Consider the following 25374-nt stretch of genomic DNA (forward strand, 5'->3'; position numbering starts at 1 on the left):
GACACTTTTTAACAGAAATAGAAAAACAACCCTAAAATTCACAGGGAACCATTAAAGACCCTGAGCGGCCAAAGTAAATTTGAACAAGAAGACCAAAGCTGGTGGCATTATACTTCCTGATTTCAAAATATATTACACAGCTACAGTAATCAAAATAGTATGGTACTAGTGTAAATACAAACAGACCAATGGAAGCGAAGAGAGACCAGAAATAAAGCCATGTACAGCCTATATGATCAATGACTCTTTGACTAGGGTGCCAACAGTACACAATGGTTATAGTCTCTTCTGTAAACGGTATTGGAAAATTGGACAGCCACAGGTAGAAGAATGAATCTGACCCTTATACCACACACAAAAATTAACTCAAAATCGATTAGAGACTTAAATAAGAGACCCAAAACTATACAGCTCCTGAAAACAAACATAAGGGAAAAACTTCTTGATTTTGGCAATGGTTTCTGAGATGTGACACCAAAAGCATAGGCAACAAAAGCAAAAATAGACAATTGGGGTTACATCAAACCAAAAAGCTTCTACACAGCAAAGAAGACAGTCAACAAAATGAAAATACAGCTTATGGAAAGGAAGAAGATATTTGCAAATCATATATCTGATAAATGATTAATGTCCAAAATTTATAATAGCAATACCAAAAGAAAAAAAAAAACAAAAAAAAGAGAACAAAAACCAATAACCCAACTAAAAAATGGTTGAAGAACTGAATAGACATTTCTTAAAAGAAAACGTACAAATGACCTGTAGGTATGTTAAAAGGTGCTGATCATCACTAATCATCAGGGAAATGCAAATCATAACCATGATGAGGTATTACTTTACACCTGTAAAGATGGTTATAATAAAAATAAGTAAATAAAAGCAAATACACAGTAAAATAAGTGTTGACAAGAATGTGAGGAAAAGAGATCCCTTGTGCACTTGTGGTGGGAATGTAAACTGGTGCAGCCACTATGGAAAATAGCGTGGAAGTTTCTCAAAAAATAGAAAATAGAACTACTATATGATCCAGCAGTCCCACTTCTGAGTGTATATCCAAAAGAATTAAAATCAGCGTCTCGAAGAAATATGTGTACGCTCATATTCATTGCAACATTATTCACAGTAGTTGAGACAGGGAAGCAACCTAAATGTCTACTGACAAAGAAATGGGTAAAGAATATCTGGTATGTACATACAATGGAATATTATCTGGGCCTGCAGAGATGGAGATCCCAACATTTGTGACAATGTGGATGAACCTGGAGGACATGCTAGGTGAAGTAAGGTAGACAAAGAAGTACAAATACTATATGATACCACTTATGTGCAGAATCTGAAATAGTCAAACTTATAGAAACAGAGTAGAATGGTGGTGGCCAAGAGACTAGGGAAAATTGAAAATGAGTAGGTACTTGTGGAAGGATACAAAGTTCAGTTATGTAAAATGAATAAGTCCTACAGGTCTACTGTATTGCATAGTACCTATAGTAAACAATACTGAATTGTGTACTTAAAATTTGCTAAAAGGGTAGAACTTATGTTAAGAACTTAAGTTCTGGGGCGCCTGGGTGGCTCAGTTGGTTAAGCGTCTAACTTGATTTCAGCTCAGGTCACGATCTCACGGTTCATGGGTTTGAGCCCTGCATCGGGCTCTGTGCTGACAGCTTGGAGCCTGGAGCTTGCTTCAGATTCTGTGTCTGCCTCTCTCTCTGCCCCTCCCCTGTTCAGTCTCTGTCTCTGTCTCTGTCTCTCAAAAATGAATAAATGTTAAAAAAAAATTTTTAAAAAAGAACTTACGTTCTTAGGGCACACACAAAATGAGGAAGCTTTTGTAGGTGATGGGTATATTTAGAGCATAGTTTGTGGTGATGGTTTCATGGATGTATACTTATCTCCAAATTCATCAAATTGTATACATTAACTGTGTAGAGCTTCTTTGTGTGTCAGTCATACATTAATAAAGTGGTTTTAGAAAGAGAGAGAGAGAGAGAGAGAGAGAGGAGTAATTGCTCATGAACAGGTAGATTTAAGGACCAGGATAATACCAGAGAATTTTTTTTCTTTTTCTTTAGTTTTTTTTTTTAATTTATTTTTGAGAGATGGAGAGGGAGAGACAGAGAGAGGGAAGGAGACAGAAAATCCCAAATAGGATTCATGCTGCCAGCACCAACCCCAACATGGGTCTCCAACCCACGACCTGAGCCGAAACCAAGAGTCGGATGCTTAACTAAGTGAACCACCCAGTGCCCCAACACCAGATAAATTTTATAGATACCTTAGCTTTGTTTAATTTATGGAAATTTTTTTATTATCTATGAAGTTTGTCACTGTTCATATAGACTTACAATTTAGCATATAAATGCGTAATAATGTGTTGTACATTATTACTTAGTGTAGAACTGAATAATGTTTTTATCAATGGACCATGTATTCTGAACCATAAAATGGAAACACATGATCTAATACATGGTTTCACAATGCAACAGAATATTTTAAATAAAATTCTTCTCACCATTCACTATTACCTATGACCTCAAATTGATTATTGTTAGATTTTACTCAGATACGGTTTCCAGTGACCAGCAGCCAATTTCTTCTTGTAAACTTCAGATGGTGAAATGTATGGCAAGCATGCAAAGTGTTTTTTTTATTTATCTGGCACATGGCAGACATTCAATAAACATTTCCCTTTCTTCTATGAATATCTATGTCATCCATGATATCATTCCTGTACAGTTGATATGCTGGTTAAAGTGCTGTAGGAGAATCTAAGCCATCTGTATTTGGGGAGCATATGAAGATATTCCAAGGGTCACATTTTGACACATTAACATCCTTCACTCTCAGCTCAAATACATTTTCTCTTCAGACAAGCCTTCTGTCCAGTCTACCTATAGAAAAAGTCTTCTCCCAGTTTTTCTCTTTCACATTATACTTTTTATTTCCTTCATAGCATTTATTTTAAGCCATAATCATCCTGCTTATTTGATTACTCATTAACTATTTAATTGTGATCTTCTAGGTAAGGCTTTCCCTAACTACTTCCTCTAAAACTGCAGGTGCACATATGCATATCATATACACATGTGCATGTGTGCGCACACACACACACACACACACACACACTCCCTGTCATTTTCCTCTCTTTATTTTCCTCAAGATTTATTACTTTTGCTAATTCATCTTTATTGTCTGCTTTAACCCCTAGAATAGATCTTACCTGGAGATAGGGATTTTAACCTATTTCATTCCCTGTTCTTTTCCCAGCACTTAGAACAGAGCCTGACACATGGTAGGTGCTCAACAAATATTTGTTGGAAAAATGAGTTGATAATTATAATAGAACATTAAGTTCCACAAGAGTAAGAATTCCACCTACCTTGTTCATGGCTGTTTATATAATGAGTGGAGCAATGCCTGCTTTATAATAGGAACTCAAAAAATATTTGTTGGATAAATGAATGAGAAGAATTATTTGCTGAAGAATTAGTGGGGAGAGGAACTTTGTGACTACTTTGTGTATTTGAAGAGCTGACAAAGACTAGTGTTGCTGAAGCTCTCAAAGCAAGCCCTCATAAATGAGATAGGCAAAGAAAATAGGAGCCAAATCTGTTTGCACCTTATAGGCTGTGTTAAGAATTCTAGGTTTTTATCTTAAGAGCACTGGGTAACTATTGAAGGTGTTTTAATGAATGAGACCAAGAGGGATACCAATGTGCAGAAAATCACAGAAATTCTAAGACACATTGTGTTTTGGAAACAAATGTAATTCTGTAATCTGGGGAAACCATGTTGGAAAATGGAAGACTTTTACAAAGTGGTCCATATGCTCCTCCCTCCCCTTTTCTCTTCCCTCCAAAGTACATTCTACACAGAATACTAAAGCCGCTCTGTCACTGTTGTTACTCCCTGTAGCAATACCCTTGCTTTTGTAGGTAAATGTAAATTTATTCTTTTTATACTGTAGGGTACTGCACTATAACTCAGATGAAATGAGTGAAAATGTTTACGTATAGAAATTCTGTAATTTTGGCTTAAAGATTGAAGAATTTTGAGTCTCATGATGGAAACAGAACATACAAATAGAAAGTATGATGTAACTTTGGAAATTTTAAGCCTTCTCATTGATTTTGAATCTTTCCAGGGAAAATGTGTTTGTGTCACACTCTGTATTTTACTTACAGGTCATCAATTAAGTGATTAATGATAAAATAATCTATAAATGGTTAAATACACCATATTTGTTCCACCCGTTCAGCGATGACAGATTTTTAGTATCTAATATTAGAAATGGAAGGTCACAAGGAATATATATGGTTATATATAAAATTGAAGTTATTGATGTGTAAGAAGAAGGTATGGTTGATATTCAGTCAACCCCAGTGAATTGTGCACATTTTCACACCTAAGGAAATCTAACTAGTAGGCCAGTTTGTTATCAAAAGCTATTTGGCAGGGTGCCTGGGTGGCTCAGCTGGTTAAGCATCCGACTTGGTTTCCCCTGGGGTCATGATCTCATTGTTCTTGGTTTGGGGCCCTGCGTCGGGCACTGCGCTGACATTGTGGAGCCTGCTTGGCTTTCTCTCTCTCTCCCTCTTTGTCTGCCCCTCCCTGCTCATGCTTTCTGTCTCTCTCAAAATAAATAAATAAACTTGAATAAAAATAAAATATTTTTAAAAGTTTTTTGGCAAGCATAGAATTAAAATAGAGGATGGTATAAAGTATTTATATTAAAAAAATTTTTTTAATGTTGTATTTATTTTTGAGAGAGTGAGAGTGCGAGCAGGGGAGCAAGAGGGGGACAGAGGATCCAAAGCAGGCTCTGCACTGACAGCAGTGATCCTGATTCAGGCTCACAAACTGTGAGATCATGAACAGAGCTAAAGTCTGACACTCAACTGACTGAGCCACCGAGATACCCCTAAATTATTTTTATTAACATGTTAATTAATAACCATAAGAATACCATCAAGCTATATCTGCCTGAAATATAGCTATTTGCAGACAGGGTGGCCTGCTAAATATAAGATAGTTGAGTTGTCTAATCAGGGTATCCTCCCCCTGGAGGGTACTTAATAAAGCCTGACGTGTTTTGTCTCTCAGACTCAAGTTTTTAATGTTTTGATGCTTACTACCTTTTGTTTATTATTTTATCACCACCAATTAGCTAAGATTCAAGTCATTATTTCTTTCTACTTGAGAATCATTCTAATAAAAAGACTTTATTAGTCTTTTTAAGGAATTGTTGGCTACCTACCAAATTCTTTTTTAGGAGATGCAGATAACTTGGGAAAGGATGATAGTGAAATACTGAGAAGTACATATAAGGGAAGTTTAAAGAAATGGAGTTTGAGTAGCCTATAAAAAAGGAAGTTAAATGTTGGTCTTAAAACTGTCTTCAGTCTTTGGAACATTTATTATAGTTTGATTGTTGGTAACAAATTGTTCTCCTTCCCTACCAAGAGCATAAAAAAAACACAGTCATCTTCATTTTTACAGCTGGAAGGTTGTAGATTTGGTAGTAGGAAGAATTTCAAGTTATTAAATATTGGAATGTTGCACTGAGGGAGATTGTAGAACCACTTTCCTTGAAGATTTTAAGGTGGTATAAATATTCTACAGTGTGGTTTGATATGGAAATAAAATTCATGGAATTATTTTAGCACCTCAATATTCTTTTGGAGTCCAAACTTATATACTTAACAAAGAGTTGATTTTATTTTTATTTTTCCTTAAAAGTCAATCCCAAATTTTAGGTCTGTAGTCCCTGGTAATCTTAAAGATCAGGTATTTTTACTTTGTGTTTGCTTCTTATTAAAAAAATAAAAAACAAAAAACAAAACACATTTATTTTATGTTGAGAGAAGGGTGGCATAGGGGCAGAGAAAGAGGGGGGCAGAGAATCCCAAGCAGTCTCCTCGCTGTCAGCATAGAGCTTGATCTTGAACCATGAGATCATGACCTGAGCCGAAATCAAGAGTTGGATGCTCAACCAACTGAGCCCCCCGGCAATCCACTTTGTGTTTGCTTCTTAGAGGTAGTTTTTTAAACTATTTAATCATTTTCTTTTAGCCTCTTCATATTAATAATTATTTAACTTGCATTTCTAGATTAGTTCTTTGATATATATATGTGTGTGTGTGTGTGTGTGTGTGTGTGTGTGTGTGTGTGTATACATACACACACACATAGATATATATAAATGTATGCATATATATTTGTATGCATAAATACAACAAAAATATATGTCTTTCTAGGATCTCTTGTTTTTAAATTACCCACACAACAGGATTAACCTATTTAAAGATGAAATGAGGGTACATTATTCTCTTTCTTCAGATAGCTACTAAACACCTGGAGCCAGGCCACGGGGTCACCATATGTTGGTTTTCAATTTTCCTTTGTGTGATACCATGATAAGTAACCTTTCTAATCATTGATGCTCCTTTCTGACCTCTTCAGGTTCTGGTCTCCCCCTTGGCCGTCAGGATCCTTTATTGCAAACAGCTGTTGAGAGATGTTACTGATAGGGTAATGAGGACAAAGAAATTGTTTCATATTCAGAACCAAAGACCCAAGATGGCATAGAGTTTAGGGTTTCCCAAGGGCAGAAAATGTGTATATCTTTCTTCTATGATCTTTACAATTGTTTACAAAAATTTAAAAACAAACCCAGCTAGCAATAAAGAGGCCATTTTCTCTTTGTTTACTGTTTTACTTCCTTAATGATGTACTAATTATAAAATGGTTTGATAATTTTATAGTATCTCTTTTTCTCTATGTAAACTGATAATTTAAAATTTCCCAGGTAAATCATAGGGCTCCTCTTCCCATTTTTAAGTATCATTTAACAGCTAGAATTATGAAAACATCCAGTTGTATTGAAAGGGCTTTTGGCTATAAAATAATCAATTATTCTGCTCTGATCAGCAGAGATCTAGTTAAGTTTTTTACAAAGTTGTTTTCTGAATATCACGTATATTATTTTACATTAGATAACTACTTTAAAATTCTAACCTTTATATGTATTTTTATTATGATTTATGTTTGCTATTTTTTTATTATTGTTAATGGTTGAAAAAGGTATCATTCATTTGAAAAATCAAATAGACTAGAAGTCTAGGAATTGATATTAAAATTTTAAGTAAGTAAAAATATTTTAAATGTCTTGTCTCATGGAAGATCATGGAATACTTTTGAAGAGTATGGTAACAGTATCTTTTAAAAATCCAAATACAAGGTGTTATTATATTCAGAAGTTCCAATAATAAGAACAACATATAAGTTGATGGCTAAACTCATATAATGAATGTTTATGTTATGAATTGGTATAATAGTCTTAATTTGGAGATAGCTTCCTTTAAAATACAGGCAAAGGATAAGAGGGTATTATGAACATTGAGTGATATTTTATATTACATTAGATTACAAGTAAACATTTTCTAATTGGCTAGTGACTTTATTCAGCTGTGGTACATTTAAGAGAAATGGGAAAGTAGTTTAGTTGTGTGGAGATATTTTAGGCATTAATATTAGACACCTGATTCAAACCTGATTTAATTTGGATTGAAGCAAATTGCTAAATCTTTCTGAACCTAAATTTTCTTACACTTTCTGAGAAGATTGTACTGATGATTGAATAGATACAAATATGAATAGACCTACCCTGGGTATAGGTATAGACCTATACCCTGAAAAAGTGTTAGTGTTAGTTCTTTTTTTTTTTTTTTTCCTGCCTACAATATTGCTACTTAGAAGTTGTAAAGTGTAAGCTTAGGATCTTCAGTAATGAGAGATTCAGTTTTATTTCATCATTCTGACTTTTGGAAGATTTTGCTATACACTGAACTCAAATCTCTCCCTTTGGCTTTTATCCATTTATTCAACTGACTTCTCTTCTAAGCTAGCATGTGTATTTTTTTGTTTGTTTATTTTGAGAGAGAGAGAGAAAGAGGGAGAGAGAGAGAACCAGCAAGGGAGGGGCAGAGAGAGAGGAGAACAGAGGTTTGGAAGTGGTCTCTGTACTGACAGCAGAGAGCCTGATGAGGGGCTTGAACTCACAAAGCCGAAGTCAAATGCTTAACTGGCTGAGCTACCTAGGTGCCCTGGCATGCATATTTTGTCTCCGATTCTTTATATAATTGGCTTTTTAATGTCTAGGAAAAGAATTTGAGTTTCAAAAACATGACAAACAGTAAATACAATCACTTCTCCAGATATAAAAGCAGAAAATGCCAGAGAAATAAAATGAACAAAGCATAATTAAATATCATTTATTTAGCTACAACATGTGTTTCTGTGATGAGAAGACACGTAGGAAAATTGACAGACTGTGGAATGATGCCAGCCTAATGTATAAGTCTTGTTTGTTCATATATGATTATTTCCTAGTGCGTTAATGATGTGATGCTCAGGTAAGCTTTCTCACAAAGAGAAAATTTGTAGTATTATATATAGTGTCATAGAAAAACACCCAACTCCAAAGAAGGGTCTTTATTATCCATAGTAGATAACTTAATTGCTCCATTCCCAAAACTCTATTTAAACAAATCTATTAAAATCATGAGACCAGATGAAGAACCTGTAAATATATATCCCTTTGTGTTATTTTTTTAATGACTGATAAAGAAGCTATAACTTGAAACCTATTCATAAAAACAATTTTTATGAAAATGGTTTCTGTTGAAGGCAGATACCCTCAAAGACCTACATCTCGACGGACAAAGCATCACAAGTCACAGGGTTTAAGGCTACAAAGGATCAATTGATTGGGCTGCTGGGATCAAATGGCAGCAGAGATTTAAGAATGCAAAGTTGTTCATTAGAACTCTTGATGTTTTTGTTTGTTTTCTGGCTACAAAATTACCTAGATTTTCAGTGGTCTGCTCCAACCATATTTTTCCCATAAACCCTGTTTTCTTCATAAGTAATTTTGTATAATGCAAGGGTTTTCACAGAATGCATTTATTACATTTCAGCAGAAAGCTTGTATATATCAGAACCAAGAGAGGAAGGTAAGGGTGTGCCAGAAATGAAGAGGAGTTTTTCAAGTGCCAAGCTGGTGAGCTGATGTTTTCTATGTTAGGATAGGAGACGTCTTGGGCATGACTGAAGGGTCATTTATACTGTGAAGAAATAGGTAAATGGAAATGACGAGTAAGCTTGTCTGCCCTTTGCTTTGGATGGGGAAAAACAGCTCACATGAGAAATTGAAGCTCCTAGGCTTGTGACTCACATAAGAACAGAGTATGACTTTGTACAGTCTACCTATGTAGTGTTGACCAAATAGATCAACGTGAAAAGTGGTGAAACAAAAAACAACTGAAGCTTGGGAGTGTATAATAGAAACAAATGTGCAAAGCTACACTTCTACAACTCAGGAAGCACAGGATGCTCCAAGAAAAAACAATATTCCCTGAAGATAAGCTTGAATAGAAAATAGCAAACAGCATGAGGAAACAATCCACCATGAAGTGAAAGATTAACACCCCAATAGAAAAATATATGATAAATATGAAAAGAATTTAAGAGACATGGCGGTTAGAATGACAATATCCAATGTAAGTTGAATAGAAGTTCCAGAAGAAGGAATGGTGAAGTGTATATTAAAAAAAGATAATAACTAGTAATTTTTCAGAATTAAAGAAACATATGAATTTAAAGCATGAACCCCAAGTAGATAAATAAAAGAACACCTAGATAACAGTGGTGAAACTGCACTACAGCAAAGACAAACTCTTGAAAGCAACTAGAGTTCATCACAAAAAAACAGTGATTAAGACTGAGAAATGATTTTTCATCAGCCTCCATAGTGTACAGGTGACAATGAACTTAACACCTTCAAATGCTGAGATAAAATAAATGTTAGCCTAAAATTCTATATACAATTAAAATATCATTTTAAAATTGAAGGCTAAATAAACGTATTTTGAGACCATTAGGAACAAGTGTTCCTTGCTAAGTTAACTCTTTAAAGGATGCATGTCAAGAGGAAAGAAATTGAATTCAGAAGATAGTGGTAAGACATAAGAGACAACTGATTAATAAGTACATTGATATGTTGAAAAAATATTGATTATCAAGTTTTGGGCAATGAGTGGTTCACAAGCTTTTAGGTTTTTGTAGGCAAAGAAAATTTCTCCCTGAAAATTAGCAAATCAACACAGGGATGCCAATTTTTAATTTTGCCAACATTTTGCAAAGACTGCCATTAGCACCCACACCCTGCCTTCAGGAACCTTACAGTCTATTGTAGCACATAAAAAGTAAAAGGAATAAAACTAATAAATTAGAAGAGGCCATTAAAATAAAAAAATTAGTTTCATGAAAAATCTTACCACATTGACGTCATTCTTCTAATTTCGTCACAGAATATCAAAAACTCTAAAGAGCAGTACCAGTCTATAACATTTGAGCTACTGTCTGATTATACCCTACCTTCTCTCTGGTTCCTGTAAATTCTGTGATAGTGTTATTTTTTCATAACACTAACATAATGCCTGGTGAATGCCAGGTGAATGCCTGGTAGATGTTCTAATAATATTCTTGAATGAATGGGAAATAATGTCATTTTGTCTTACCAGGCAAACCTCCTCATTGGTTACAAGTTGAGTCCATGAAATTAGAGAGTCCATTTCCAATTTTCAGTGTTATGTAACAGAGATTCCCTTAATGAACACTGTTGATAACTTCTCTCACCTTCCATGAACTCAAGGGCAAGCACAAAACCCACATTTTTCCTAGAGAGTCTCCCAAAATAAATTTTAGGGTTAGAGAAGGGAACCATCCTAACACACAGGAAATGGCTTATTAGTTCATAGAAATCATGAGAGTAATCTTAATAAATCTTATCTTCTCCTATAAAGGATTATGAGGATGTGAAAGAGAACTATGTTCTTCTAGAGCTAAGCTGGTGGGTAGTCAAAAAAATCATCAATCTCTCTCAAAACTGTACTCTATCTTATATATTTTATTTATGGATATTAGTCCATCTACTATGATGGTTCTTTGTGTTTTTTTTAAAAAAAAATTTATTTAAGCAGTCTCTACACCCAATGTGGGGCTTGAACTCCTGACCCTGAGATCAAGAGTCACATGATCCACTGACTGAGCCAGCCGGGCAACCCCTACTATGATGGCTGCTATATAAATTCCCCAAGAGCCAAAAAATTTCAGAATACATTTAACTTATTAGTGAACAAGCTTGGGACCTACTTTAGGGTACTTACATGGCAACTGATATACATATGCATATACCAATGCAATAAATATATGCATTCATGTTCTAGGATCCAGCGGTTTAAAGAAGGGTATTTCTGAACATTCGAATGTGTTCCTATATTCTTTCATGAAGTGTGCCTCTTGCTATCTTGGTATGAAATAAAATTTTCTTAGTTTTTGTCTTTCGAGTGAGTATTTTTTTTTATCTTGGGAAGTCTTAATGGAGATACCACAATCTTTATTACCCAAGTTGACATTCTGGATAAGAGATTTGTCTGAAAACTCTTCAGAGCCTTTTCTGAGAGTAATTTAACATCTTGTAAGTATTTCCTATGCATAGATTTACACTTGCATACTTTAAACAGTAATTTGTGAGAAGTTAATGCCCTAGCAAAATTTGAATCCCCATGAGCCCACTAGGTAATATAATCCTGTTAGCAGTGGGAATCTACCTTTCAAAACGTGTCATTCTCTATAGAATAAGGCTCTGTCAAAGGGCTGTACTGTGAATCCTTGAGATTAAAGTTTTGGAAATAGTATCTTGAGCACTTGCCATTTTAGGTAGAGATTTTCAAGGCACTTTTGGAAAATAGAGTTTCTGTAAGTTGACTGCATAGTATGTTTTCCTAATAGATGCTATGAACATGGTCCTTTTCAATGATGGGTTTTTCATTTCACAGTTCTATCTAAACTTAGGCTTCTTTTACTTTTGTCTTAAGTAAGATTTAGACATAATAAAAATCATAAAGGTTCAGAAGTATGTATAGTCCAGGATTATGGATAATTTTTTGTAATCTTTTTTTTTAATGTTTTTATTTATTTTGAGAGAGAGTGTGTGCGAGCAGCGTAGGGGCAGAGAGAAGGAGGATGGAGCATCTGAAACGGGCTCTGTGCTGACAGCAGTGGCTTGAACTCACTATGAGATCATGACCTGAGCTGAGGTCAGATACTTCACTGACTGAGCCACCCAGGTGTCCCTTTTTGTAATCTTAATACATTTTTCTAGCAATGCTTCTCTGTTTTTGTGAACACATTTTTCTTTGAATATGGTTATTTTTTATGCATGGGACAGTATTTTAAAACTCTAAAATGTTAGTTCTACTGCTTTTCTAATATTAAACTAAAATAATATAATTAAGAACATATATTAGGAAACTGTCTTCTATAGAAAAGGAATACCAAAATAGTATAAATGACTTTCTCATTAAATAAGAACTGAAGGTTTGAAAGAAAGTAGAATTTGTAATACATTGAATTGTAAGAACAGGAAAATTATCTTTATATAATGATCCACAGTACCTGCTGTTTTTCTTTTTTTTAATGTTTCAACTCTTCTAGTTCAGTAGTTCTCCAAATAGAGTTTAAAGTAGATAAATAAAGTAAAATTTAAGTAGATAAATAAAGTAGACATTTAAGTAGATAAATAAAGTAAGTAAAGTAGGTATAGATTAGATTTATTCAAAAGCATTTTAAAAGTCTAATAGAAATTGTATGTCTCCTTTTGTGCCTGGTGGGAAGGAGCACTGCAAAAAGGAGCCCAAAGAGGTCCCTTCAATATGCTATATGCTCTGGGGCATTTCTCCTTGTAGGAATGGTGAACCAGCGAATTAAATATGTTACTGCTTTATCTCTGAATTGTGTTTATGTGACATAAGTTTTATGTTTGAGAGTTAAAAGAGCAGTTGGGGAGTAATAGCATTAAAGGGAATGTTACACATAAATTTATCTTTGCACTCCAGATTAATATATTTTTATTACATATATATATATTATACTAAATAGTCCTAGTTTAACTCAATCACGTTTTATTTTAAATGCTTATTTTATTTATTTGTGGAGAGCATGAATGTGAGCAGGGGAGGGGCAGATGAGAGAGAACCCCCAAGCAGGCTCCGAGCTGTCATCACAGAGCCCAAGGCGGGTCTCAATCTCATCAACCTTGAGATTATAACTGAGCCGAAATCAAGAGTCAGGTGCTTAACCAACTGAGCCACCCAGGTGTCCCTAAACACTTGTAATATCAGTAATGGTGCTAGCTTTAATGATACATAAAAAGAAACTGAAAATTATGAACACTTTCTTCAAAGTAGGGTTTTTGTTTTTGTTTTTCCTGTTAGTTAAAACAGTTCACCCAGATATATGTTGGACAGGTTACTTTAAGTAAGATTTGACAGATTGGGATGCCTGGGTGGCTCAGTCTTTGTTAAGCATCCGACTTCAGCTCAGGTCATGATCTCATGTCTCATGAGTTTGAGCCGCACGTCAGGCTCTATGCTGTCAGCACAGAGCCTGCTTTGAATCCTGTCTCCCTCTCTCTCTGCCTCTCCCTTGCTCACGCTCTCTCTCCTTCTCTCAAAAATAAATAAACATAATAAATAAAATAAAACAAACATTGACAGATCACTACAGTATGAACAAAATTAAGTATTTTATATATATTGCCAATATTAGAATAAGTTTTGTAATTCTCCCATGCTAAGGTAGAATAAGAAATCATAATAAAGAAGACAAGACAGCTCTGAACAACATCTGAAATACGTCACTTATGAAAATAACACATAAATAGCAGCATTTGTTCAAAACAACATTTCCCTTTCGTGCAGGTGGGCTACACTGATGAGCTGCAAATAATATTGCTAGATTAGAAACTACACCCTGCCCATGCCCAGGGTCTCTTTTTTTCTTTTTAAAATGGTCTTTATTTGGGGTGCCTGGGTGGCTTAGTCTGTTAAGCGTCCAACTCTTGATTTCTGCTCAAGTCATGATCTTGGGGTTGGTGAGATTGATCCCCACGTCAGGCTCTGTGTTGACAGGGCAGAACCTACTTGGGATTCTCTCCCACCCTCTCTCTCTGTCCCCCGCCCCCGCTCTTTCTCACTCAAAATAAATAAACATTAAAAAAAAAAACATAGTCTTTATTTGAATTCTTTGGTAGGTCAAGGAAGGCATCTACCTGGTAACACTTTATTAATAATTGGTAAATTTTGCTAGTGTATATTTTTGAGAGTAATAAACATATATCCTTTCTACATTTTCATCCCTTCTCCCTACTCTTCTATAGTAGTGAAATTCCCTTTTTTTTTTTTTAAGAATTTTTAAAAAAGATTTTCTCTTTAAGCAGTATCTACACCAAACGTGGGGCTCAAACCTGCAACCCTGAGATCAAGAGTCACATGCTCTACCAACTGAGCCATCCAGACACCCCAGTTTATTACTGAAAACTCTGCATGTCCACTAAAATAAGATTATAAAGAAAAATGTTTAAATGACTCTGCAAAATGGGTAACATCTTCCATAAGAACCGCCTTCAAAATCTTCATCCCTTATGCTTCAACAGCAGAAAAACACCTGGGATGTCTTTTTAAAGTAATGCTGAGTGTACATAGGTATATTTTGTGGAAGAAGCAAACATGATTTTAGTCTCTACTTCTGATCAACTTGCTTTTGCCTTCTTTCCCAGGAAGTGTGTAGAGAGCTGTGGTGTCTCAGCAAAAGCAACCGCTGTGTCACCAACAGTATTCCTGCAGCTGAAGGAACACTCTGTCAAACTGGGAATATTGAAAAGGGGGTAAGCTGAAATGATTTATTAGCTCTTTGACAAATAGACTAAACTGACCAATTTCTGTTGTTTGTATTGAACCACTAGGAAATTATGCATACTAATTTAACATGTATTTGAGAAAATAGTAAATACCTAGCCTAAGGAGTTAATTGACACATACTGGTATCTGCACACTTACAGTGTTCAGCAAATTACCGTGCTTGTTTATTTTCTGGCTCAGTTACACTTTTCTGTGTGTATACATATATATTTGTACAGAATATCCAACAACAATCTTATAGTCATATAATACAGTCTCTTTAGTCATATAAGTCTAGGTTTCTTTCTGATAAATAATTCCCAGGAATATTATGTGATCCAGAAGTAGATTTTATAACTAGAGTCAAACTAGAGTTGATTTTAAATTACAATATGAGAGAAAGGGCTGGTATTACAGGAATAATTAAGCATTTTTTCTGAGCATAGAAATTGTAGCTAAATAATTTTAATTTCATCATCTAGTTTTCAAAAAATATCACTACTAAGAATTGTTCAAACAGATAAGAATAGTTTATACTATTTCTGAAATTGTTTAGGAGTTGCTATATATGTGAATTCTAGAATTTATTGCTACATACTGAATTTACAATAACCACGACTGTCTTCTGTTCTCAGTTCTGAATTCTTCCATGTTGGGGTACTTTCAACAAAGATTACACTGAATTTCAGTTTGCCATCTGATGTTTAAATAAAAAGAATGAAAGCTGTTGGGCAGCTGTCACAGTTTTATTAATCCTTGCTGACGGCTTCATTCAGGACCCGTGACCTAGTGCCATGTTGATGGCTTTTCCATGCTGAGTTTGGAAATGTTGGTAAATTGTGCTAAATGTATGAATTGATAGGGTCATTTTTAAAGGATTAAGGATCTTTTTTTGAGACTTTGTAAGTAGCCAATAAAAATATAGGGACCTTCACACACTACCAAAAATTCTTTCTTTTTTTTTCACTGAAGTAATAGAAAATAGTAAGAACTGCATTCTTGAAACAGCAGTCTAGGTTTATTTTGGAGTCAGCAGCTCTTGTCAATGACAAGTAGCAATTTACATGAGTCTGGACTTAGAAGAAATGCAAAATAGTAAGGGGGGGAATTTACAGTGAGAATCTCTCTCTTTATTGCCATTGATTAATTATTAATCTTGTGATGTAGTCCATGGGCCACATCACTAAGCCTGATGGCTCTTTTTATTTTACTTTATTTTTTAATCCCAAGCATAAAGAATTCATTCTTTTAAACATCTCAGAGTCCTGCTACAAGCATTCGATGAATTATATAATCACTTCAAGTAAGGAAACCATGAATAGTGGCTATCTGAGAACACACAGCTCAATCCCACTGTATTTTATATGGTAGACACATATTTAAACTATCTCAATCATTAACAGTGAATTTATGAAGAAATATTCTTGTTAAAAGAACCCCTTGCATACCTCATGACATGCCTCAACAGAATGCCTTGGGCTCCATGAAAAACTGTTTAAGAACTTTGTAAGTGTAGCAAAGTCTGTGTACCAAGAGATCATTCATATTCACAACATCATAGTTTCATAGTCAATATGTTGGATTTCACCATCTAAAATGAATCTACAAAACAAACATTAGCCATTCTTTCAGAGACATGGAAGATCAATAGCTTTAGAATGGCCCTAACAAATCTTAAATGAATGAATAAAAAGAACAAATACATATGCAGACTCATAGAAAGAAAAAGCACAGAGCGCTATGAGAAGACCCTCAAACTATCTCAATCATTAACAGTGAATTTATGAAGAGGCTTTCAAAGAACTAGATCAACCTACATGTTTAATTAAGTGAAAAAAATACAAAGAACTAGAAAAGGGAACTGAGACATTGTTTATATGTTTTATTTATTTTTTTTTGCTAACTGTACTTGCCAGTTATTTATTTATGAATTTTTACTGTTGATTTCAGTTATTGTTTTTTCCATAAAGGGGAAGCGTGTTTACTGTTGCCAAATGCAATTGTTTTTCTCTAAAGCCTGTATCTATTTGGAAATTAAACCAGAAATCAGAAATTTGACCCAGAACAACCATGTAAAAAGCTAGTGAACAGTTAAAGTGGAAATTTCAATCAGTCTGGTCAACTTTGTGTGGCATTAACATATAGTTGGCATTACCAATAATGATGGTAATGATGATAGTAATGAATATTTTTAAAGTATTTACACTGTGCCAGATACTTATTTGTTCTGTTTAATATTGGCAAAAAATCCTATGAGGTGGGTACTGTTTTAACTCCATTTACAGATGAGGAAAGTTCAGACATGAGAGCCTAAGATTACACAGCAATTTAATAGCAAAGCTGAGCCTCCATACCAAGTCTTTTTTCTTTCTTTCTTTCTTTTTTTTTTTTTTAAGTTTTATTTATTTAAGTAATCTCTACACCCAATGTTGGTTGAAACTCATGACCAAGAGTCACATGCTCCTCTGACTAAGCCAGTCAGGCACCCCTGGCCGAGGTCTTTCTGATTCGAAAATTGAAAATTTTGTCCCTCTAGACTGCCTCCGATTTTAGTTTACCTTCAGATGGGGAATTTTGCAGAGAAAAAAAATTTTTTCATTGTCACAGGAATAAACTGAGTCACTGAGCTTGAGATCAGTGGTAAGAATATATTTTACCCTTTAATACTAAGTGGATTTTTCACTTATCTACCTGTAACAATATGTTATCTCAGGAATTACAATAAGAAAGAACTGGGGGCAGAACACTGAGATAAGAATATATAATTGCGTTATAAGTGGTAAAATAATGAAACTCCGCTTTATTTATTTATTTATTTATTTATTTATTTATTATTTTTAGAGAGACAGAGTGTGAGCAGAGGAGGGGCAGGGAGAAGGGGAACGAGAGAATCCCAATCAGGGTCCATGTGGTCAGTGCACAGAGCATGACACGGGGTTAAACTCATGAATCATCATATCATGGCCTGAGCTGAAGTTGGATGCTTAACTGACTGAGCCAACCGGGCGCCCCAGTCACCACTTTAAAATGAGAGAAATCTATTTCCACATTTCGTAGAGATCTTGTGAGGATGGAATAAGATAATATCTCAGTAAGCTTTTAGTGGGCTTCTTCAGAGGAAAGGTGCTAGTGTATATTACTAGAGCATCATCATTCATTTCATCATTTTCCAACCTTAGATGATGGTGGGCAGAAAATTCTTCACCACACTGTCTTAACTGGCACTAATGAGCATCAGAGAGTATAAGCATGAGTTTGAGTGTCTGAGAAATATGAATGGAATACCCATGACTGACCTCTGATCTCAACTCTGAATTTTAAAACTACTCTCTTCAGAAGGAACAAGAAAAAAACCTACATCCTGTCTAGCCAGCAGGATAAAACCAAAGCTGCTCATAGTTTTTTGAATAAATCCTTTTTTTCTTAAAAGAAAAAAAAAAGTTTGGGGGAGGGGAAAAATACTGCTCAAGTGATAGCATAGACATATCCAGAGTACTGGATCCACAATGATCTCGTCAAATTCTGGCTGCAAAAGATATGGGATCCCTGCCCGGGGGCGCAGTTCCACAAATGTTCCATGTAAGTATGGGAACTGTTCCATGCACATTTAGCAGATGGAGTAAGAAATATGGCCAAAAAATTAAAAACTGATCTTTGCGTGAGTCCTGGGGGGTCTGACATCGCTATTACAGCCATTGGATGTTTGCCTGAATAAGCCATTCAAGTATTGAATAAGAACCATATGGTCTGAATGGATGTACTCAGGGACAGTAGCATTAACCAAAGGAGGAAATCTGATGAGCCCAGACAGTGCCCTGGTACTGTGTGTCCATGGGTCACACTCCTACAAATCAATCAATATAACTTTCAGGCAAAAGAAATTTCCTTAGGCATGGCATCAACAATAGCCCTTTGGACAGGAATCGGAGGAATGCCATGCATGATAAAATAATAAAGATTTAGACTCTAAAAACTTTGATAGTAGAGTTGGCATTGTTACTGAACAGGATATTAGGAAAATCAAAACTCAATCTTTGCAAACTCTGATGGTGACCAAAAAGGTTTCAAAAACTTGGCTTATAGCCAAAAGATTCATTTATTGATTCTAAAAGACCAATTAGAGATATATCCCAGCATTTAGGCTTATGAATACATGACAATGATTCCTATTATCTTTGCATGAGAAACAGAGGGCTGGATTAGAATAAGATTATTATATGCCCCTTTAAAGCACTAGATATGTAATAGGACATTTGTAGCACTAGATCTTAATTCACTTAGAGTAGAATATAATATGTTTTGACTGGGTCCCAAACTATAAACATAGGAAGTGAAAAAAGAATAGTCCTTTCAATTGCTCTAGAAATTTAAATAGTATGGGATGACAAGTTCTGCTTTAGAATTTGGGCTGAAAAAAAGCTTTTACATTCCCACACCTGCACAGTGGAAAGATAAGGCTTTTAATAGTGCTATGCTCCAATTCTCAACTTTTCTGACTTGGGAAGAATGTTCCATATTGAGTCACCAATATCACTTCCTTCAGAATCTTAGGATTTCCTTAGGGGTCTGTCATTCCAGATGCTGGCTGGACCAAAGTGTTGGCTATGGTACAAGATCTACCATAATCACATTCTAAAGTGGTTCTTATTAAAAAATATATATGTATACATATTTTTAAATACTGTATATACCCATCTTGAAATTTTCCTTCGTTGAATTCTGAAAAATTCTCATTTAGATTGTTTGATTTGTAGTATATCTTGTTTGAACATAATTCCCTGATGTAGATCATGAAATTTAGTGGTCTACTATCAAAAAATGTTATTTAAGGATGGTTAAGTGTTTCTTAATAAAACCTTTAAAGCCTCACTGGAATGATTGTCTTTCTAGATAGTTTTAATAACATATTCATTTTATTTAGAAGGAATGTAAAAAACAAAAATGAGCAATATGATATTTTATTCTTGAAATGTGATAGTTTCACTCCATCACCTTTCCGAATCTGGTTTTACACCCCTGAATTAGCAAAAAGAAGGCCAAATTTACCTAATTTATCTAGAAAATTTAGGCTGAAGGAACACAACTGATAATTTAGAATAGTTCAAAATCACTAGATTGGATATAACCTTTGAGAATAAAGATCTAGTCTCCATCTGAATATTTAACATCTGTAGTTTAAGAAATGAAGTAAAATCCTATGCCTGTAGAAATAGAGGCTTTACAGGTTTAGCATCTTCAGATGAAAAAAAAAAAAACAACAAAGAAGAAGAAAAGTAGAAAATACAACACTCAAAATTCTCAGCTTTATGTGCTTATAGGATTTATATATACATCAAATTGCCTTATTTTGTGTAATCTAATTATATTACTTATGAGTTACACACATTAAAATTTTAGTACATATTAATGTAATAATCTGGAAAATTAGCTCAAATAACTTGATCTGCATGAAGTTCCATAGTTTTCATAAAGCATTTATTATTAAGTTACATAAGCGCCTTCTCTAAAATTATATACTACATCAAGATATTTACTACTGCTGGAGCAGAGAAATAGCAAGAATTCCAAAGAGATCCTTTACTGTAAGTAAACATCACTGAAAAGTCCTATATTGAACTAAACATAACTCAAAAGACCATTTGCCAGAGATCAAAATCAACCAAATCCTTTGGTAGATTTATAATTTCTTTGAGGGCATATCTGCATAGAACTAATTTCTAAAGTTGTCCTAATCCAAACCACATTGGATTTTGAAATTTCAAAAAATTAGTCCCCATTTTATAGTTAGGGAATCTGAAGAAACAAATGACTTGCTCTGCACCAAAGATATTACTAGAGTAAGAACTCAGATTTGTAACACAGACTGCACACAGACTGTAGTTGTTAACTTGTTAACTAATTAACTAAGTTGTTAACTAGTTATTAAGCTAGACACTAGTCTCTTGTCAACTACTAAATGACTGATACTTATATTGCTATTTTGAGTTCTTCATTTTTTAGCCATTAATATTTGTTATTTAACTTTCTGATACAATTGTCTATTATAACTCCATGGAACAGATACAATTCAATAACATGAATTTATGCAGTAAAGGATCTAGTAAGCCACTTATGAAAATCTGTGACTCTGTAGGTATTAATTAATGATGAGAACTGATGAGCGTCCAACAAACTGAATATTGTGTTTGTCTTTTACCATAAGAATAAGTTTTAAAAGGAAAACAAGAGACTTTATGTGACTTCTTTCCATGTCCTACATTTTGTGAACATCCAGGAAATATGAATAACAGTATTATTAAATACTTTGGAACCTACATCTTTCGGTATTCTTGTAGCCTTCACAATTTCTCTCTCCTCTGAAAAATACAAAAAATAAAGTTTTTTAAACTATAATTTATAAGAATGCTCAAAGAGTTCTGAAAAATAACATGGGTTTGTACACTTGTAGCTGAGAGTGTTTATCTGTAGTTTTTTTTGTATTTTATGAAGTAAACATAGTCCAATATTCTTTAATACTATAATATACTTCAAATATGTAATCCTATACCAACAGTTGGGTTTTTTCCCACTGATTTTTGTATGTTTTTGAACAGATAATTTCTTATCTGCCCGTAAGTGACCATGGGCAAGTCAGCCTCCTTAAGGTTCTAGTTTCCTCATATGAAAAAACTGAAGTGCTTACACATCAATTTCAAAGTCCCTCTGAGCTTTAGATGTAGCTCTGTGATTATATAAAATAAATGCACAGTAAAATTTGAGTATTATTTGATATCAATAATGCTAAGCTTCCAACTTGAAAAATAGGTAAATTTTAAGATTTGGAATTTTTCCATGGGAGAAAAATCAATAATACATTGCTAGTTATTCTCATAGAAAAATAAATTCAGGCATAAATATTATTACATGGGGTGCCTGGGTGGCTCAGTCAGTTGAGTGTCCATCCGACTCTCTATTTTGGCTTAGGTCATGATTCCAGGGTCATGGGATTGTGCCCCACATTGGGCTTCACACTGAGTGTGGAGCCTGCTTAAGATTCATTCTCTCTCTCTCTCTCTCTGCCCCTCTCCCCTGCTGTCTCTTTCTCACTCTCAAAATACTTACATACATACTTATTGTTATTATTACTATTATTATTATCATTGTACACAGCTACTTGTAATAACAAAAATGCAAAACTAGAGATTATTGGTCCAAATTGTGACTTTTGTATAGGTGAAGGCCTAACACAACTGGTATATCATTATACAAATGGTTGGTCTTCAAAATCAATTAAGCATGCTGTACACTGGCAACTGAAATATTTTCTGTCTCTCAAGTGTACATTATTTTTAGTTGCCCTTCTCCCAGGGTTGGTACTGTATTATCAGCCACTACCTCTGGTTCACCGTTTTGGACCTATGATTTTTTTTTTCTTCGTAGCAATTCCCATTGCCCAAAACTACCTATTTTTCTTAATGTCCTACTTTAATATTTATTAGACTTAGGGTCAGAATGTTCTGCCTTCTAGCCAATCAAATTTTTCTCTCTCTTGCCTAATTTTTTTATGGACAAATGAAAATTAATTACCCAGCACTTATCTCAATGATTCCTTTATGTTGTTACAACTACTAAAAATAGACTGAGTGCAATTATCATGGAAAGAAAGATGAAATTGACATTTTTTTTATCCACCAGTATCTCTAGTTCCCTTACTTACGTGTAGTAAGGATCTGGACATGTGGTCCAGAATAGGACAAAGAATTCTATAATTTAACTAATGTATTTATTCAATAAATTTTTATTGTATGACTGCTATATGCTAGGCACTGTTTTAGACATTCAGCATTTCTAATGGAATATTTTATGATGATAGAAATGCTCTGTATCTGCTCTGTCCAACATAGTAGCCACTAGCCATATGTGACTATGGAGCCCTAGAAATGTGGCTAGTGGGTCTGAGGAACTGAAATTTAAATTTTAATTAAATTTAAATAGCATATTTATTGCTATATAACAATATATATTTAATATATATGTATATTTCTTTAAAAACAGGCTCATAGATACAGAGAATAGTTTGGTGTTTGCCAGAGGTAGGGGTCAGGGGTGGGAGATATGGCTCAACTGTTTTGGTTTTTGTCTCTTTAGTTCAAATAATGTTTTCAAATAAAGGATATTAAAAATTCAACAAATTTTTATAAAGCAAATTTATTTTAATTTTTTTAATGTTTATTTATTTTGGAGAGAAAAAAAGAGGGAGAGAGCATGAGCAGAGGAGAGGCAGAGAAAGAGGGAGATACAGAATAGAAGCAGCTTCCAGGCTCCATGCTGTCAGTACAGAGCCTGATGCGGGCTCAAACCCATGAACCATGAGATCATGACCTGAGCCAAAGCCAGTCAGTCAACCAACTGAGCCACTCAGGCACCCCTCAACAAATTTTTAAAAAATGTTCAGAGCCATCAACTTTGGAAGAGATAAATGTACATCTGTGGAGAGAAACAAATCTTCCAAAGTGTGCCTATTGATTTCTTTCTGCATTGTGGAAGATTTGTGTGGCCTTCCAAGAATTTAGTATCATCATCAGGGCAGGAACTTAGCTTTCTCTAAGGTTATGAGTGCCATTCACACCACATTTAGATCTCTGCAAGTTGCAAAAACCTCGTTCCTACATGTGAGCACTTCATTTTAACAGTAATATTAACTAATTTAGCATATTGAAGGTTTGATATGAATTAACCATTACTCTACTCACTTTATGTGCCCTACTAGATAGGTGATGTTATTGTTCGCATTTTACAGATAAGAAAATGGAGATCCAGAGAAATTAAGCAACTTGCCCAGTGGTTACTAGCGTTTACAGAACTCTTTCCATGTATCAGATACTTTCTACACTCCATGTACCAGGTTCTTCACATTATCTTTATTTAATCTGCCATGATATAGGCTTTCTTATTATTTACCTTTTTATTTATGAAAAAGCTCAGGTGCAGACAAGTGAAATTACTTACTTAGTATCTCAGTTCTTATTCAGGTCTCAGTCCTCAACCATCATGCTATCCTACCTTTCAGGATATATTTTGCTCAAATAACTTGGTCATTTGTGGGCTTAGATATGTTGCTGAACTTTCCCCTTCAAAGCATAGATGAAAAAAGAGAAAAAAAGCTTGGATGAATTGCCTAAAATGAGTATTATACAATGCTCATATTTTTTTAAATAAATAAATAGCCACATGTGCATCTCCTGGTTTTACATACTAATGAGAAGGGAAAAATACTACAGAAGTAATTTGAAAAATAAAGAGTAATTTAAAATGTGTTAAGTGGTAAGAGGGAACTAAAACAGGAGGCTGTAATCTTTATTACAGTCTGGAGTTGGAGAAGGGGAGGGTGAAAGAGGATGGGGAGGTACCCCATCTTCAGAATAAAAGTGGTCAAGGAAAGACCTCTCTGATGAAAGGATGCTTGACCTTGAGACCAAATGATGAGAAGACAGCAACATAAGTAATTAGGAGAAGAATATTCCCAGAAGGACCAGCAGATGCAAATGCCCAAAAGAGGGAACAAACTTAGTATATTGAGGAAAATAAAAGATTGCAGTGGTCTGAACCAATCTGTGCAAGAGAGAATAAGACTGGAGAAGGAGGCAGGAGTCACAAAGGCCACTTCTGACCAGAGTTAAGGGAGGCAGGAAACTAGTGCAATTGTTTAAGCAAAAAGTGACATGATGTGATAACGTTTTGAAAAGAGCTCTCTTGAAGTGCTTACTAGAGAATGGGTTGATTATAGGTACAAAAAAAGTACAGCCACAGAGACCAGGTAAGAATCTATTCCATTTGCCTATTTCATCTAAGGTGGCAGCCATGGAATGGTGAAAAGTGAAAAAATTCCAGATATATGGAAGCAATGTAATAAACTGATTACTTTCTAAGCATTGCATATTATAATACCTTCATATTTTAATATAAAGTTGATTTTTTGTGTATCTGATATTACTGATAGTTATTCTAATAATGTTTTTTATCATTCATATAAAAAAATGACATTCACAGCACCAGGTTGGTTTGTCAAAATTTGATACCTAAGAAAAACGCACCAATAAAAGCCTAGACATGCTTGGCTTAAAAAAAAAAGATTTCATTTTTACCATATTCTGCAAATAAGATTTATCATGTTAGAGTTATGAGCTGATTATGTGATGTCTACGTCTCGATAAATTATTCCTGGCTTTCTACTTACATGCAGTATGTGTGGTTTAGTGCAGAGTAAAGCTGAAAGAATTCCAGTACACATGTTCATGCAGGGCTGTATACACATGGCTAGGCAGTGTATGTTAGAGTTTTTTGTACCCTGTCCCTAGTATCTTGGCATTACTTTTATTATGTCTGCAGGACTCATGTAGATGAAATGCCACAACACATTCTTTTACTATTGTAGCCTCAACCAGCCTTTTTTTTCTTTCTTTTTTTCTTTCTTTCTTTTTTTTTTTTTTTAATGTAAAAGCAATTACCATCATAAAAATTCCTTACTGGGGAACTTTCCATATTGCGTTATCATTCCATGAGTCTAATAATAGTGGAATAAAAAGAAAAAAAA

At 34.5% G+C, this 25374-nt stretch overlaps 1 protein-coding gene across 8 annotated transcripts in view; it reads left to right on the plus strand.

Moving 5' to 3' along the window:
• The window catches only part of ADAMTS6 (ADAM metallopeptidase with thrombospondin type 1 motif 6), a 305077-nt gene that overhangs the window by 182833 nt on the left and 96870 nt on the right, over positions 1–25374 (plus strand). For 7 of the 8 annotated variants that reach the window (XR_002071347.2, XM_053907329.1, XM_019414344.2 and 4 more), the window contains one exon: positions 14681–14788. Coding sequence is in view for 7 of the 8 variants with exons in the window: in XM_053907329.1 (XP_053763304.1) it covers positions 14681–14788 (108 nt within the window). In the remaining variant the exon portion in view is untranslated. The remainder of the gene's footprint in view (positions 1–14680; positions 14789–25374) is intronic. The other variant, XM_019414343.2, reaches the window with a different exon arrangement.

The sequence above is a fragment of the Panthera pardus genome, unplaced genomic scaffold (assembly GCF_024362965.1).
Source record: "Panthera pardus isolate Hobbes unplaced genomic scaffold, ASM2436296v1 HiC_scaffold_2, whole genome shotgun sequence".
Taxonomy (NCBI): Eukaryota; Metazoa; Chordata; class Mammalia; order Carnivora; family Felidae; genus Panthera; species Panthera pardus.